The 15,113-nt window shown below is 44.0% G+C and overlaps 1 protein-coding gene across 4 annotated transcripts; it reads right to left on the reverse strand.

The window, feature by feature from the left end:
- Positions 1-977: 977 nt before the first annotated feature.
- TMEM106C (transmembrane protein 106C) lies at positions 978-14,418 on the reverse strand. 4 transcript variants are annotated; one of them, XM_053372904.1, is made up of 9 exons: positions 14,295-14,396; positions 14,005-14,040; positions 8,437-8,665; positions 7,084-7,147; positions 4,066-4,225; positions 3,825-3,965; positions 3,678-3,727; positions 2,834-2,887; positions 978-2,236 (listed from the first exon to the last, which is right to left on the reverse strand). In XM_053372904.1, exons 3-9 carry the CDS (start codon positions 8,621-8,623, stop codon positions 2,020-2,022), a joined length of 873 nt encoding a protein of 290 aa, XP_053228879.1. In that variant the 5' UTR covers positions 8,624-8,665; positions 14,005-14,040; positions 14,295-14,396; the 3' UTR covers positions 978-2,019. The 4 variants fall into 4 exon arrangements, with proteins under 4 accessions (XP_053228879.1, XP_053228873.1, XP_053228897.1 ...); XM_053372898.1 differs by lacking the exon at positions 14,005-14,040 and having other exon boundaries at positions 14,295-14,418; XM_053372922.1 differs by lacking the exon at positions 14,005-14,040 and having other exon boundaries at positions 14,329-14,413.
- Positions 14,419-15,113: the final 695 nt, after the last annotated feature.

Genomic DNA, 15,113 nt, shown 5'->3' on the forward strand with positions numbered 1-15,113 from the left:
TTTTTATTGAGTTCTTTACGGCAAAAACATAAAAACATTAAGAAACAAAACAAAGAAAAATACAAACGAAAAAAGAAAAAAAAAACGAGGACAACACACATAACAAATAAACAAACAAATCAACTCTAAAACACTAATTGACATTACATTACATTAGTGTACATTAGCTCTGATGGTAACATTATGAATGTAGGAAGGGCATTCATTTTCACAAGCAGTTTGTCCACACAGCACATGCACCACCCAACAAATCATTCTCATCGTATCAACAAAGCTTCTGCCCATTCTTGTTACAACCACAATCCACTGGTGTAGTAATTTCCAAATGAAGGCAGATCAATTTTTGAGTTATGGAAATTGGCGATCGGCTAGCACAGAGTTTAAACGGAGGGAAAGTGTAGCCAAGGGAAGAAACGCCACTATTAGTTTGGATAAACATTCCACTGAGCAATACGCCATTGCAGGTCCCAGACTATCCTTGGCCAACTCCCTCCTAGCAGGCTTTGTACCTGTGGCTGGGTTTATTACCACCAGCCATCGTACTGCAAGACCGGAAACCACAACTTCTGCAATGCCATCAAGTATCCTACAAAGCTGTGTTGTATCAAACTGACGTTATAGAGAAAAATCAGCACACCTCTCTCAAAAGCAAAAGACAAGGTTTATTAACTTTTTAGCACTAGAGTCTTCCAAGCAGAAAGGTACAGATTCTATAGAAACATTAACTCTCCCCGTCATTTAAGTATCAAAATACAGAGTTAAAACTCACTTCAAATGGGTGTCTTTTTTCTCCACAGACTGGCTAGAACACAAAAAAGTGTTAAAGGGAAGATGAACTTCAGCAGCAGATATTTGAAGTTACTAAAGTGTAAAGGGAAAAGGATTAGTAGTGACCCAGAGGAGTATCCTTCCAGTCCTAAATTTTACTTTCCCGGTTTACCTACAAGAGAGGGAAACATTGTAGACAGAAACACTAAAAAGATAAATATTTTTATTTACTACAAAGTACAAAAATACTGAGAGCAAACCCCTCTAAACAGCACAGGGGCCAACTAAACTGACCCAACATTTCCCAGCTTGGAGAGTCAGATTTTTAAAAGCCCGCTGCTCATAGGTTTTCCTAATGCAAAGATCCAGAAGTCTCGTAGCCCTTTCCTAGCAGAAAAATCTAGTGCAGAAAGTGTGACAACTCTTAAGTCAGGGATAGGGAACCTGTGGCCTTCCAATTCGCATCAATCCAGCTAGCAAGGCCAGTTGTCAGGAAGGAAGAATGGAAGCTAGGGGCAGGAGGACCACTGGTTAGCCACCTCTGTTCTAAATCAATAGCGCTCCCTTTAGAACAATACACTTAAGAGGCATCAAAGGAGCTTTAGGAATACCACTGACACAGTCAAAACTAGCTTAAAAGGAACTGCAACCATGAAAGCCCCATTGAATGTCTAGAAATCCCCACCCACAACAGGGCTGTAACTATTGCAAAATCCATTTGCTTCGGCAAAACTTAGATTGCTGGCTAGTCTTCTCACTTCCTGGCTAGTCGGTCTCACCGACAACAAGCAAGCCAAGTGTTTCAAACCAGTACACGAGAAATGAGGTTAAGATTACTTCCCCTTCCACAATCGAATATTAGTTCCCTCTTTGGTAACAACAGAGTTAGGAGCACCATCCTGGGAATTATTTCATTCTTTGTAGTCCAGCGGAATGAAGCACCTGCAGAAACACGCTTTCCCCTAATTTTAAGGAGGAACAGAGAAGCTCTCCAGAGGGTGTCCCCAAGAACCAAGGCTGATCAGCTAAGAGCAAAATAACACAATCTAGATGCTGGCAGCGTGAAGGGAGTGGGGGGGACTAAGCAGAGGCTGTTCCAAAACAAGAGCTGAGGCGTCGTCCAGCTATTCATGTAATCGTGTGGGAGAAGTGCTACGTGCAGAGACATTCATAGCTTCCGTTTCACCAAGAACTACAACAACCCCTCTCTGCCCTCCAAAAATACAAAAGCAAAGTCCCATTGTCCTGAGGTTATACAGTAGTCGAAACCAGGCTGCTAGGATCACTGAAGTACATTAGCTGACTCAAACTGTTCTTCTCCTGAGCTACACCTACCCTAGCTGGTGGTGTGGGTACAGGCCGAGAACTGCCTTGGGTATAGGTGATATTCGCACCACAGTCGACGTAATGATGAGTCTCCAGGGAACTCTGAGTTATGTGGCCAATGTAGGAGATCTTCACTGAAGTCCTGAGAGGCAGAAGCAAAGAGAAGGAATCACGGCGGGGGAAAGAAAGGCTGCACCCCTATCTGCTATGCCATGCATACCGTAATATGCTAAAAATGCAGTCATTCAAAGAAGCACTGAGGCAAACATTCTCCCCTCTCCTTCCCCAATCTGTTCTGGGGATTTGTGTGATTTATTCTGGTCACAGAGTTCAGCTTTCAAGATTTGGACTGACCCAGCAGATAATTTTTTATTTTATTTCTCACAAAACTATACAGTGGTACCTCGGATTAAGAACTTAATTTGTTCTGGAGGTCTGTTCTTAACCTGAAACTGTTCTGAACCTGAAGCACCACTTTAGCTAATGGGGCCTGCCGTTGCGCAATTTCTGTTCTCATCCTGAAGCAAAGTTCTTAACCCGAGGTACTATTTCTGGGTTAGCGGAGTTTGTAACCTGAAGCGTCTGTAACCCAAGGTACACTGTACTTCCTTGCAACCCACACATTTACTGGGAGTCCGAATGGTCCTACAGGTCAGTGTCTAGTTAGGAATTCACACTTTATCGACTGATGTCAAATTTACTTCTAGCAGAGGCAAGGCAGAATATAAGAGCAGCATACCTCATGAAAATCACCATGTTGTGCACTCTGATCTTGGGTAAAGTGCAAAAGAAACTGGAAGAGACCAAGACAAAGAATTAAATTGGCAAGAGACTTAAACAATTAAAAGGAAACACACAAAATGTGAAGTCTTGTCATGTTCATCATATTGACAAATTACCATCTCACGACAAGTGTTTAATGAAGTGCAGTGCTCTTCAAGCTTTGATAACATTTTGATGCCTTTTTAATCTTTATTTGGGAGCTATCTGCACTTTCTAGCTTGAACAGCCTTGTGAGGCAGGTTACGCAAAGAGCTTGAGCTAGCCCAACCATCCAGTGGGGATTCAAACCTGGGTCTCTTTTATCCTAGCCCAACACTCCAACCACTATACCACACTGGTGTGAGATAGCTGGGCCTGCAGCAAAGTAGCAAGAAGAGGGAAGAGAAACCTAGGAACCAGGAGAGAGCAGTGGCATAGAAGAACCAAGACACTACACTCACTCACTCACTCACTCACTCACTCACTCGAGGCTTCTTGGTTTGTGGCGGGAGCATGCAATAAAAGCTATAGCAAGTTTGGCTGGGAGGGGCATAATTCTCCACATCTTGAGAGGCAATGCTATAATACAATTGCAAGATATTGCTCAGAGACCATTTCCAAAGCTTGTGCACAGCTTATGCTTATCCACTGGCTCTATTGTGCAGTTGCTCCAGCAGGCATACGACAACTAACTACCTGAGGGAACCAAAAGCTCTCTAGAAAAGTGGAGGTGGGTGGAGAGAAGTGGCAGCTACTCTGGGGTAAGTGCTGCAAAGCCTAGCTGAGATTCAAACAGAGATAAGCAAAAACCAAGTCCTTACTATACATAAGAAGATGGTCCACCCATTTCAGCCTTCACTGTGAAGTTCACCTGGAAAAACAGGGCACAAGCAAAGCCGCATTAGTTTAAGAGGCTGCATCTCCTCTCTCCCCACCATAAAGGCTATTGCTTTTCCAGACTGCAGTACCAGCTGATCACTCAGTGCCTGGATACGGGTGACGTTGTTGATCTGCCGAGTCCCAACCACAGTATTCATGTACTGCACCTGGCTGGCCAAGCTGGTTACTGCTACCGAGTAGAAATTGGAGTTTCTGATCCGGAGAGTGGCCTATAAAGTAGGACAGAGGAAAAGAAAGGCAGGAAGCCGATAAGATTCTTAGCACCGATCCAGCTGCATTAAGTAATATATAGACACACTTAGGTATTACCGTGATGGCAAGGACCACAAGGGAGTTTTTCTCGTCAAACCAGACCGTAACCACTTTGATGCCATTGTCATCCACAAGGACTGAATGAGGAAAGAGAAAAAAGACCACCAGCCCCGACACCAGGAGGCAGAGCAGCACCGACACCAAAACGTAGAGTTTCCTGCAGAGGACAAGATCAACAGTTAGCCAGCTTCCCTTCCTGTGCTCAGCTCCTGCTAACAGATCCACACTTTATATGCATAAGGACATAAGAAGGACCTTGCTGGATCAGGCCAAAGGCTTCCTGTTCTTATACTGGTCAAACAGATACCTACAGGAAGAAGATCAGCTAGCAGGGCCTCAGGGTAACAACACTCTCCTTGCTTGTGATTCCCAGCAACTAGTGAACACACCAAAGCACATCTCCATTTTGCAAAGGAAGTGCAAGGCACTGAACTAGGCAGTCATATTTAATCCATCAGTTCATCTCCACACGACGTCCTATCATTGCAAAATTCTCCCCTTGCCCTCCTATAAGAAAAAATAATTTAACCCTTCATTATACAAAAGCTCCTCAAAACATCCTTAAGATGCATCTTAGTATTTCTGGGGGCAGGCAACAGATAATGCACACTTTTTTTGTTCAGGATATGCATCAAGCCAGGCAGCAAAACAAAGCCCTACAGCTTTCCAGCACAAAGCCTGAAGCAGGAAATTACGATGCTCAGACAATGCCATCTTTTGGCTCACCCCAACAAGGCAGAGAGAGGTCCTGTACAAAGCTGGCTGCAATCTGAAGCACAACATTAGGATTTCACTCACAAGGCCCACAAGTCAGTGTCTCCCTCTCCTTCCCTTCAAAATCCAGCCACTGTGGTCAAAATGGCTGTTAAAGCCGAGAATGAATTTGTAAACAGGACTTCCAGAGTTTATTTTTACAGGGAAAACACAACTTGGCCAAGAACAGTTTCAAGACTAAACATTTGCTCTCCCCATGAGTGGGTGCACATGTGCAAACATCTGCTGACCAAGGAAAACACTTCCAAGGAAGCAAACTCTTCTTCATGAAAGCTTCTGCCGCAATGCACCTGTCAGTCTTTAAAGTACCGTATTTTTCGCTCTATAAGACGCACCAGACCACAAGACGCACCTAGTTTTTGGAGGAGGAAAACAAGCAAAAAAATATTCTGAATCCCAGAAGCCAGAACAGCAAGGGGGATCGCTACGCAGTGAAAGCAGCAATCCCTCTTGAAGGGAAGTTCTCTTTCTGCACATAAGTTCTTTTATTGCCCATAACTGTGGCTTTATGGCAATGGGAAGTATTGCTTCTTTTCTCTGGCATTCTGGGAAGTCTCGCTTATATTCTTTTCTCTGTTTCTGCACACACTGTACAAACTTGTTCCAAACATCAAGACATTCCTTCCTTGTTCAGTTCATCTTAAGTTCATGATGACCTGTTCTCAATGCATAGCTGACCACATCTACAGAACTTGATTATTATATTCTTTCATGTTATGATCAATCATTAGTAATTGTTTTATGCTATATCAATCTTTAGTTATAATTAATTAGGAGGTTTCATGTTTGTCTAGACCCAACCTCGTTTCCCAGCCTTTAATCTATCGATGATTAATGTTCACATGTAATTCCCGCCTTGTATTTATGTTACAACCAATCAGCAACAAGTTTCTTTGTATCAACCAATCAGCCACAAGCACACCTGTGGCAATGCTTGTTAATACTCAATAAAAGTGAGATGCCTGGGGCTTGCCCAGTCAGACGCCTCATGTGACACCTACCTCTCGTCTGCCGTGCTTTTCATTCCTACATCTGGTGACCCCGACGTGATCGATAGATTAAAGGCTGGGAAACGAGGTTGGGACTAGACAAACATGAAACCTCCTAATTAATTATAACTAAAGATTGATATAGCATAAAACAATTACTAATGATTGATCATAACATGAAAGAATATAATAATCAAGTTCTGTAGATGTGGTCAGCTATGCATTGAGAACAGGTCATCATGAACTTAAGATGAACTGAACAAGGAAGGAATGTCTTGGTGTTTGGAACAAGTTTGTACAGTGTGTGCAGAAACAGAGAAAAGAATATAAGCGAGACTTCCCAGAATGCCAGAGAAAAGAAGCAATACTTCCCATTGCCATAAAGCCACAGTTATGGGCAATAAAAGAACTTATGTGCAGAAAGAGAACTTCCCTTCACCCTCTTGCTGTTCTGGCTTCTGGGATAGCTGCGCAGCCTGCATTCACTCCATAAGACACACACACATTTCCCCTTACTTTTTAGGAGGGAAAAAGTGAGTCTTATAGAGCAAAAAATACGGTATTTAAAGGCTCCTTTTGGTGGTTTGAAGGCCTTTCCACACATGGAACTTAAAGCAGTTATTTCTCTAGTTCTATAAAAACCTACAGTAGCAAATCTGTGGTTTGCTTTCTTGTATCCCCAAGCTTATGGAAGAGAGGTTCAATGGCTATGTAAACCTCATGTGTGGGAAAGCCTTCAATCTGAGAAGTTCTGCTTTGCTTCCACACCATATGTTTAAAGTGCATTCAATGCACATGACTCCTCCCCAACAAATCCAGGGAACTGTAGTTCCCCCATCACAGACCTACAGTTCCACTGCTCTTACAACTAGTTTCCATGATCCTTTTGGGGGAAGCCATGTGCCTTAAATGTGTGTTTGGTGTGCTTTAAATGTATGGTGTGCATCTGCTAACACATTCAGCAAACCTGTTAAGACACCTGCCTTGCTAAACACCAAAAATACTGGAATTCACTTTGTGGAATGGGAACAAATTGAGTTGCATTTTTTTATAGGCTCTGATTTATTCAGTAAACATTTCAGGTTACAATCAAGAAGTAGTCAAGGCATTTTGTAGATTAGAGTAGTTGGGCAGAAAGCAAACTGGACGCGGAGGTGAGATATCTCCTTTCAGCAGGATATTAATTCACTTCCATGTCTATGTCCAGAACATAAAGGCAGCAAGAGGAGTTAGAGACTTCATTTGTACTTACGTCCTTTGAGGTTTTAACCTCTGGTCATGGTATGGTATTAGAGCTACCAATTCATTGACTTGCTCTAGAAGAAGAAAGCAAGAAGTAATTGCCAATGCTAGAAGCTCTCAAGTCTTACAGTCTTATTTTCAATGCACAGATATGCACCTCACAGTTTTTTAAGAACAGTTTTTGAGAACTATGAAATCTGGGTTTCCATATGCAAAAGTCCTAAATAACTTACTTGAATTTCCTGTGAATTATCAACAGGACTGAGAAGTGAACTCTACAAGGACAATATAGTGGGATGGGGTAGGTGTTACCTAAGCTGTTTAAAGAACTGGAGGCTATGGTAACTCATACTCAACAAAACAACAGACTGGTTTCAAGTCCACCTTGGGAACCTTTAGTTTAAGTAAAATAAACAAACGAGATTGGGAAGGGGAACCTGAGGCCCTCCAGATATTATTGGACTACCACTCCCATCCCCTGTGGCCATTGGCCAGGCTTGTTGGGGCTGATGAGAGTTCGAATCCAACAATATCTAGAAGGCAACAGGTTCTTCACCCCTGTATAGGGTAGAAATAGAAATAGATGTAACTTGAACAAAATTATACACTTGTGGCAGAAATGAGTCTAGAATCCTGATCTAGAGGTGCTACCTACACTCCACAGCATCTGCCAAGTTTGCCCCACCAGAGGCAGGCAACATCAGGTCTGCAGAGTGAGATTCAGTCTGTCCAACCTCACCTCTGAGAAACGAGGTGCACACCACGTCACCATGTGACTGTTATTTATACAGGACATAAACTACAAGTGGCAGGAAAATCACAAGGGGGTGGGGAGCAGGGAAGATCCCACAGGACGAAACATGCTTTCAAAACCACTGGGAGCTGAAGCTTGTTATGGAGTCCACTGACAACAGCAGATTGCAAAACTGTATAGCAGGAAGGGGCCTGAAGGAAGCCCAGTCCAAGTCCTATGTTGGGGGTAGGATTCTCTAGCTTCCAACAGCCCTCACTTATTAGGCATGACTCGTGTGCAACAACAGCAAGTTGTGTGAATACCACGCCAGCGATTCCTGCAGGACAAGGGATTGGTTTACTCCCCACAAATCCAGATAGATCAAAGTAGTAAGCCACAACATACACAGGGGAAGCTCTCCAGGCCATTGGCCGGCCTGGCCCAAGAGGAACTTCTCAAGTACAGTTATTGCACAGCCCAAGGTGAGATCGTAGGAAATGCTAGAAGACAGGATTTGCAGGAGTAGGAAAAGGCACTTTAGGATGCCATTAAGGTATGACCTAGTAGTGCAAAAACTCACCGTCCTCTGGAAGTAAGCTAGCAGGCTAAGGTATACAGAGCCAGAATTACCTGTTGGGATGCAGCCAGTGCCTTGGCAGGAGGGGCAGGTGATGCTGTCTCGCCCAGTGAATTCAACATATGGAAACTTAGCAATGTCTTCCTCCCGATCCTTGTTGTCTAGCAAATCGTTGTCCTCTTCTCTCTGTCGTCGCCTGGAGGAGTAGGAGCTGGTGCCGACAGATTGCAAAGACCCCATTGCATCAGGTTTTTTCGGGAAGGAGGGGGTTCCTAACGTGTCCTGAAATGGTGAAGCAGAGGACAAATGTTGACATTAAAAGCAGTATCTCTCCCACCCCAGGTTAATCTGCTTCAGAAAGGGACACCATCAGGGTCACATGTAATCCAAAAGAAAAGGTTAGAATTCTGCACCAAGATGGTGATGGGGAAATGAATGAATTCTGCAACCTGTATACAATCTACATTATTGCACTGTTTCTCTTCACTTTTACACCATGTATTACGGCTGTGCTAAATTTCTGGGAAGGGGCAAAACAAGAGGATATCTCATTTCTCTCACCTCAAAATTGTAGCTTGCTTTGTCCAGGCATAAGAAAGCACAGAGAGAGAGGGGGGGGGAGAAGAGTGACAACCAAGTATCCTGTTTGATATTTAATTAATATGAGCAGGGTGCTGGCTCTTGAAATGTTTTAAGTTAACTGCCTTTTTTAAATTTGAAGTTAGGCTGCCTTGAGAAGGGTTTTCCCTAGAAAGACAGCCTAGAAATCATTAAAAGAAGATACAGTACTCAGAAACCAAAATTTATAGTCCAGTTCTACTTCCTGCACTGGATCCCAAAAAGCTTGCAGCATATAAACAGTTGCAGCACCTTTGTCTCCCTCTTGCTAATGCAATCACAATAGAAAAAAAAACAGCAAATGACACTGTTTTCTCTGCACATGAATATATAGGTATACTGTATCATACAGATTCATATGTTTGGCCTGCCGCTGGTAGGGCTATGTTCCCGGGCAAGGAAAGGTATACTGTACACCTAGGAAGTGCTTGTGGATCCAGCATCATCCTTTGAAGTAAGTCTGGAATCTACCATTGCTCCAGAATGCAGCAGACAGACTGTTGCCTGCTGCAGGATGTTTTGGATTACCATACAGTGTTGTTCCAGCTTTACTAAGTCCCTGCTTGTGCGAGTCTTAACTTTCAAAGCCCTAAAGAGTCTGGGACCAAGATACTTCAGGAACTGCCTCCTTCGATATAAACTTGGTCATGTGTACCATTCAAGAATTGCAGCTCTGCTACCCTGTCATCTAAAGCAGGCATGGGGAAATTTGTGGCCCTCTGATATTGTCAGACTCCAACTCCCATCAGCCACAGCCAGCACAGCCAATGATCATGGGACTTAGTCACAAGTTCCTCACCCCTCACCTGAAGTAAGGCATGCATGAATGTGAGAGGAGACTTTCCCCAACTGTAACATTTAAACTATGGAACGCCCAGGGCACTGCTCACTTTGAGTCAAGCAGTTAAGGTTTGGATTTGTAAAAGAAGAATGTGGACAAGATTAACAACATTTTCTGATCAGCTGATGATTTTTAATGCTGTTTCATTTGTGGTATTCAGGGTGGATAAAAATCAATGATTTTTTAAAAAAATAAAATAAAAAATAGGATTTTTTGATTTAAAAAATCCCCCACTGGGTTCCAACAACTGGGTTCCACTGACACTTAACTGTACAGAATATACACCTGAATGTAGAAGCATATCCAAAGGGGGGTAAGGTGGAAATAGTAACTGGGATCTATAAGTCCTTGAAGTGCTTGCCAGTCAACTACTAAGAGTTCACTCGTTCCAGGCCCTTCTTCCCAGGACTCACCTGACATTGTCTAAACAATAAAGTCTCTAACCACAGTAGTTAACAAATATGGATACACATGCTATAATGTTATTCTTTTAGTTAAATAAATTATTTAAATTGTTATTAAGGAAATGATTATTTTTCTCCTTCCAATAAAGTACAGCAGAAAAGTTGTCTAAATATAAACAGTTAACTTATTAAACCTCACAATAATTTCATAATTATGTCAATGTATTTCTAATAGTATAACCAAATCAGTAATTTTTTATATAACTGTAAAAACTTCACTAAAAATTTATTAATCCAAAATCAAAACCTTCATCTGGTTGTAAATATTAAGATTATAGCAGCAAGAATGAGTCTTTATGTAGAATCTGATTTAAATCAAGTCTTACTGACTAGTGATTTAAATCTATTTGATTTAAATCAAATCCACCCCAGTGGTATTGTTCTTAAAATGTGTTGTGGTGAGACATCTTAAGAGCCACCCAGAGACAAGACAGGGAAACATGTTTTAATAAATAAAACAAACAAGAACTAAGCTCTAGTTGTGGACATAACCTTAAAAGAAGCATACCCATGTCTAAAAAACAATAGCACTATTTTTTGGATAGATAAAGAGAATGTGCACTGGTTGGGAGATGTTGGAAGAACAAACTTAAAACACGTAACACAAAGAAAAACGCGTAAAATCAAGACCAGCCCCTTCACCACTCAAGATGGGAAAAAGGAGGAGTGAGAGGGTCACTAAGGAAGACCAGAAACACTCATAACAGTATCTAATTAGACTTCTCCTAGAAAGTGAGGAAATCCAAGTTCCCTAAGCAGAAGCCACATCCAGCTACACCCCCTTCCCCCCACTTAAACCCATTGCTTCTTCTTACCCCCAAGAGTATCTCTCTCATGGCCCTGACCCATTTCTCCTACAGGGCCTCCCACCCCATTTCTCTACAAGTAGCTCGCTCCTCACCAGCACCAAGACAAAAACATTATTTACTAGCAAGATGAATGTCATTAGGACAATGTGTGACTGTAGGGATGACTGCAATACTGTCATTGTGGGTCAGGCCTTTCAGCAGCAGGAATGAAAGGCCTTGATCACACTGTAACACTGCCCTTCCTCCCATATACTGTACAGCATTTTATATCCCCCAACAAAGATGGGATTATTCATCATTATTTTACGTGGGGGAGTGAGGGGGAGAGATTTATACAAGGGTGCATTCGGGGACACCACTGGGTTGGGCCCTAAGACTTGGGTCACACTGGTGTATGACAGAATATTGAGAGAAAACATTGAGGACAGTCCATTTTCACAGATTAAGTTCATGTTCTCACATTCCTGATAATCCAAGTAGTATACCTGGCCATTTTAAAAGGCCCTCAAGCGCACCTTACAAAACTTAAAAATTAACAGAACCAATCAACCAAAAACAGAAAATGTGTAGGGCACCTCCAGGCTATGTTTTTTGTTTGTTTTGGGTCGTGTTCTGCAATATGTCACTGAAGCAGTAACAGAACATTAGTACAGTGGTACCTTGGTTTACGAACTTAATCTGTTCCGGAAGTCCGTTCTTAAACCAAGCCATGCTTTCACATAGCAGTGGGGACTCAGTTTAGAAATGGAACACTCTCAACAGGAAGTGGAACATTTTCTGCTTCCAAGGCAAAGTTCACAAACCAAAGCACCTCCTTCCGGGTTTGCAGCGTTCTTAATCCAAGTTGTTCATAAACTAAGCTGTTCTTAAACCAAGGTACCACTGTAGTGGGTTTAGACTGGACCATCCACCCATCATTCTGCTGTTCTGTGATGCTTCTCCAGTGCTACTGCATTGCTGCCATTTGGAGAGGCACTCTTGAACTATAATGTAACAAGAGTGGGACAAAAAAAGAAAGCCAGGACATTTAGGGCATAAAAACTTACAGAATTACAGGAGGAAGTTAAAGGACATGCACTGGCAGGAAACCAAGTTGTATGCCCAAAACTTTTGCATGTGCAGAAAAACAGATCATGTAACCACCTCGATACCATCATGAGCACAGATCATGAATGCAAACTAAAAAGGGCATCTGGAAGGGGCCATAATCAAACACAACAGCATCTCAGCAATTTAAACGCTTTATAAGCAGCACAAACAGAAGTCAGGGAGAGAGCTAATCCACACCTAAGGCATGACAAAACAACACAGCCTTTACAAGCCGTGGAAATACAGGTGGTGGTGGTGGGGGCAAACAAATATTCAAGAGAGAGTTCCACAAAAGAAGAAGACCTTGTCCTATGTGGACTCCAGCCACACCTCTCATGGTCGCTAAACAGAGAGCCACCTCCACTGGGGACCACAATAGACAGGCAGGATCATATAGGAGGAGCTAGTTCTTAAAACTACCATGCCCAACTATTCAGTACAATCCCACACACAAATTTAAAGTTGGAGGCACACGTCATTCTTCAACCTGAAAATGGCTATTCTGACAGTGGCCAATTTTTTTCTATAGGATGAGTGCACATTCACCTTTCTACAAGGACCACTCACTTCATGCTTGCCGTCCAGAGGCACTCAAAAGTGCAACTCTATATTGGGGTAACCGAAGGATGCCATCAGACAACCCCATGCAGAGAGGTGGCAGGATTATCCTCTCACCCCTGGCAAAGAAACTAACTGAAAGGAGGCAAGACCCATATAGTGAATCATGCATTGCAGAGACACAACAGACGGCCTCTTTCGTGGATGCGCACAAACTTTACTTCTCGTGGCACACAAGCAGTTTTCTCACAACACAACTTACTAAAGCAGATAGCAAGACTAAATGAGATACTTCACCTGGCGGGTTCACAGCCCAAACTGGGGAGCAGAAACATGTCGGATAGGCTGTGTGCAAAGGCAGAACCACCCTTTAATTTCTTTTTAAAAGGGGGGTGTTCGTTTCAAACAATGAGATGCAGGAGGAGAAAGAGGGTGGGGAGCGAAGACAAAGGTAGAAAGATGGCCATACAGTGGTACCTCAGGTTAAGTACTTAATTCGTTCCGGAGGTCCGTACTTAACCTGAAACTGTTCTTAACCTGAAGCACCACTTTAGCTAATGGGGCCTACTGCTGCTGCTGCGCCGCCGGAGCACAATTTCTGTTCTCATCCTGAAGCAAAGTTCTTAACCTGAAGCACTATTTCTGGTTTAGCGGAGTCTGTAACCTGAAGCGTATGTAACCTGAAGTGTATGTAACCCGAGGTACCACTGTATATAGAATCATAAGGGACCACAAGGGTCAATCTAGTCCAACCCCTTGAAATGCAGGAATCTTTTGCCCCAACGTGGGGCTTGAACCCATAAATCTGAGATTAAGATTCGTGAGTTCTACTGACAGAGCTACTCCTAAAAAATAATAATTGAGGCCAGTCTCACATAGCAGGTAAGGTTAAAAGACTATTGGGACAGATACTAGAAGGCAGCGGGGTGTAAGGATTAGGGGTGGCAAACTAGGGCTCAAGGGCTCTTAGGGAAGCTTTTAACGTTTGATGTATTACAGTATTTTAATATTTTTTTGGAAGCCGCCCAGAGTGGCTGGGGAAGCCCAGCCAGATGGGCGGGGTATAAATAATAAATTATTATTATTATTATTGGCCGGCCAGCCCCACCCGCCACTACCCCTATCTAAGCAAAGCCTACCTCACAAGGGTGTTGTGGGAATAAAATAAAAAGACGTGAAAATGGGGGGGAGGGAGCTCCTTGGAGGAAAAGGAGAGGTATTTATTTATTTCATCAAACTTACACACCGCCTGACTGCGAAACGACGACCCCAAAGCAGCTTACGAAAGATAAAACAGTGAAATGGAGAGAGAGAGAGAGAGAGAGAAACACAAAAGTTAAAACGCTGACCCCTATTAAAAACCACCTCAGCTTTCTAAGTATTTGCGGGTAGGCTGGTGTCGTAGAAACAGCAGGTGCTGAAAAGGGGTCTTGAAACCGCTTTGCCTCAGCTGAGGAAGACCCCGACCCGCTTCGGGCCACCCCCCTCGTCCCTCTCCCGCGTCACACGTTCACACGTTCACCCTCCCTCACCTCCGGGCTGAAAGCGCCCCAGCTCCGGCCTCACCGGCGGCTCCTCGCCATCTGAAGCCGCTTAGCGTCGCTACGACACCCAGCAGCGTCACAAGGAGGGAGGGGGCGGGGCCGAGAGGAAGCCACGCCCCCGCCCGGAGCCGCAAGACGCCACAGAAGAAGGGGCGTTTTCAAGCCCGCCCCATATAAGGAGACGCTCACCTCCCCGTGCGCAGGCGCGGCATACGGGCGTGACACGCCAGCGCGCGTGCGCAGTCCTAGCACCGGCGTCAGCCCGTATCACGAGGAGCAGGCGCAGCTGCAACGACGCGCGGAGACGCCGAAGCCTCGGCCCCCCACAAGGGAGCGCTGTTGGTTTCACTGCGCATGTGCGAACGATGGTTAGGCAGTGAAGGCTCTGTCTCTTGAGAGGGGCGGGGCTCTCTGAAAGGGGCGGGCCCGCCCGTGAAGCAAAAGAAGGCGGCCGCAGGAGGCCCTCAGGCAGCAGATCCCAAGACAGTATAGAGCTTTATTTAATCATTCTAGCCCATTATTCCCCCCCTGGTTCCATGTAGATCAGTGTTTCCCAAACTTGGGGCGCTGGCAGATTTTGGACTACAATTCCCATCATCCCTGACCACTGGTCTTGCTAGCTAGGCATGATGGGAGTTGTAGTCCAAAAACAGCTGGCGACCCGAGTTTGGGGAACACGGATGCATATCTTCACTCACCCCTTCTGCCTTGGCGTGGGCGGGGGGAACCATATTGTGGTTCGCCTCTCAGGATGAAACGGTTAAATCTGCTATGATAAAATGGGCACAAGATGTTGGACATAATATC

The sequence above is a fragment of the Podarcis raffonei genome, chromosome 2 (assembly GCF_027172205.1).
Source record: "Podarcis raffonei isolate rPodRaf1 chromosome 2, rPodRaf1.pri, whole genome shotgun sequence".
NCBI classification, from domain to species: domain Eukaryota; kingdom Metazoa; phylum Chordata; class Lepidosauria; order Squamata; family Lacertidae; genus Podarcis; species Podarcis raffonei.

Excerpts from the sequence above, each read along its gene's own strand:
- TMEM106C (XM_053372898.1), bottom strand. The coding sequence starts at position 8,623 with ATGGGGTCTTTGCAATCTGTCGGCACCAGCTCCTACTCCTCCAGGCGA. Across the intron at positions 7,148-8,436 it reads CACTGGCTGCATCCCAACAG|AGCAAGTCAATGAATTGGTA; the intron begins GTAATTCTGGCT and ends TTCTTCTTCTAG. Across the intron at positions 2,888-3,677 it reads GGACCATCTTCTTATGTATA|TTTCTTTTGCACTTTACCCA; the intron begins GTAAGGACTTGG and ends GGTCTCTTCCAG.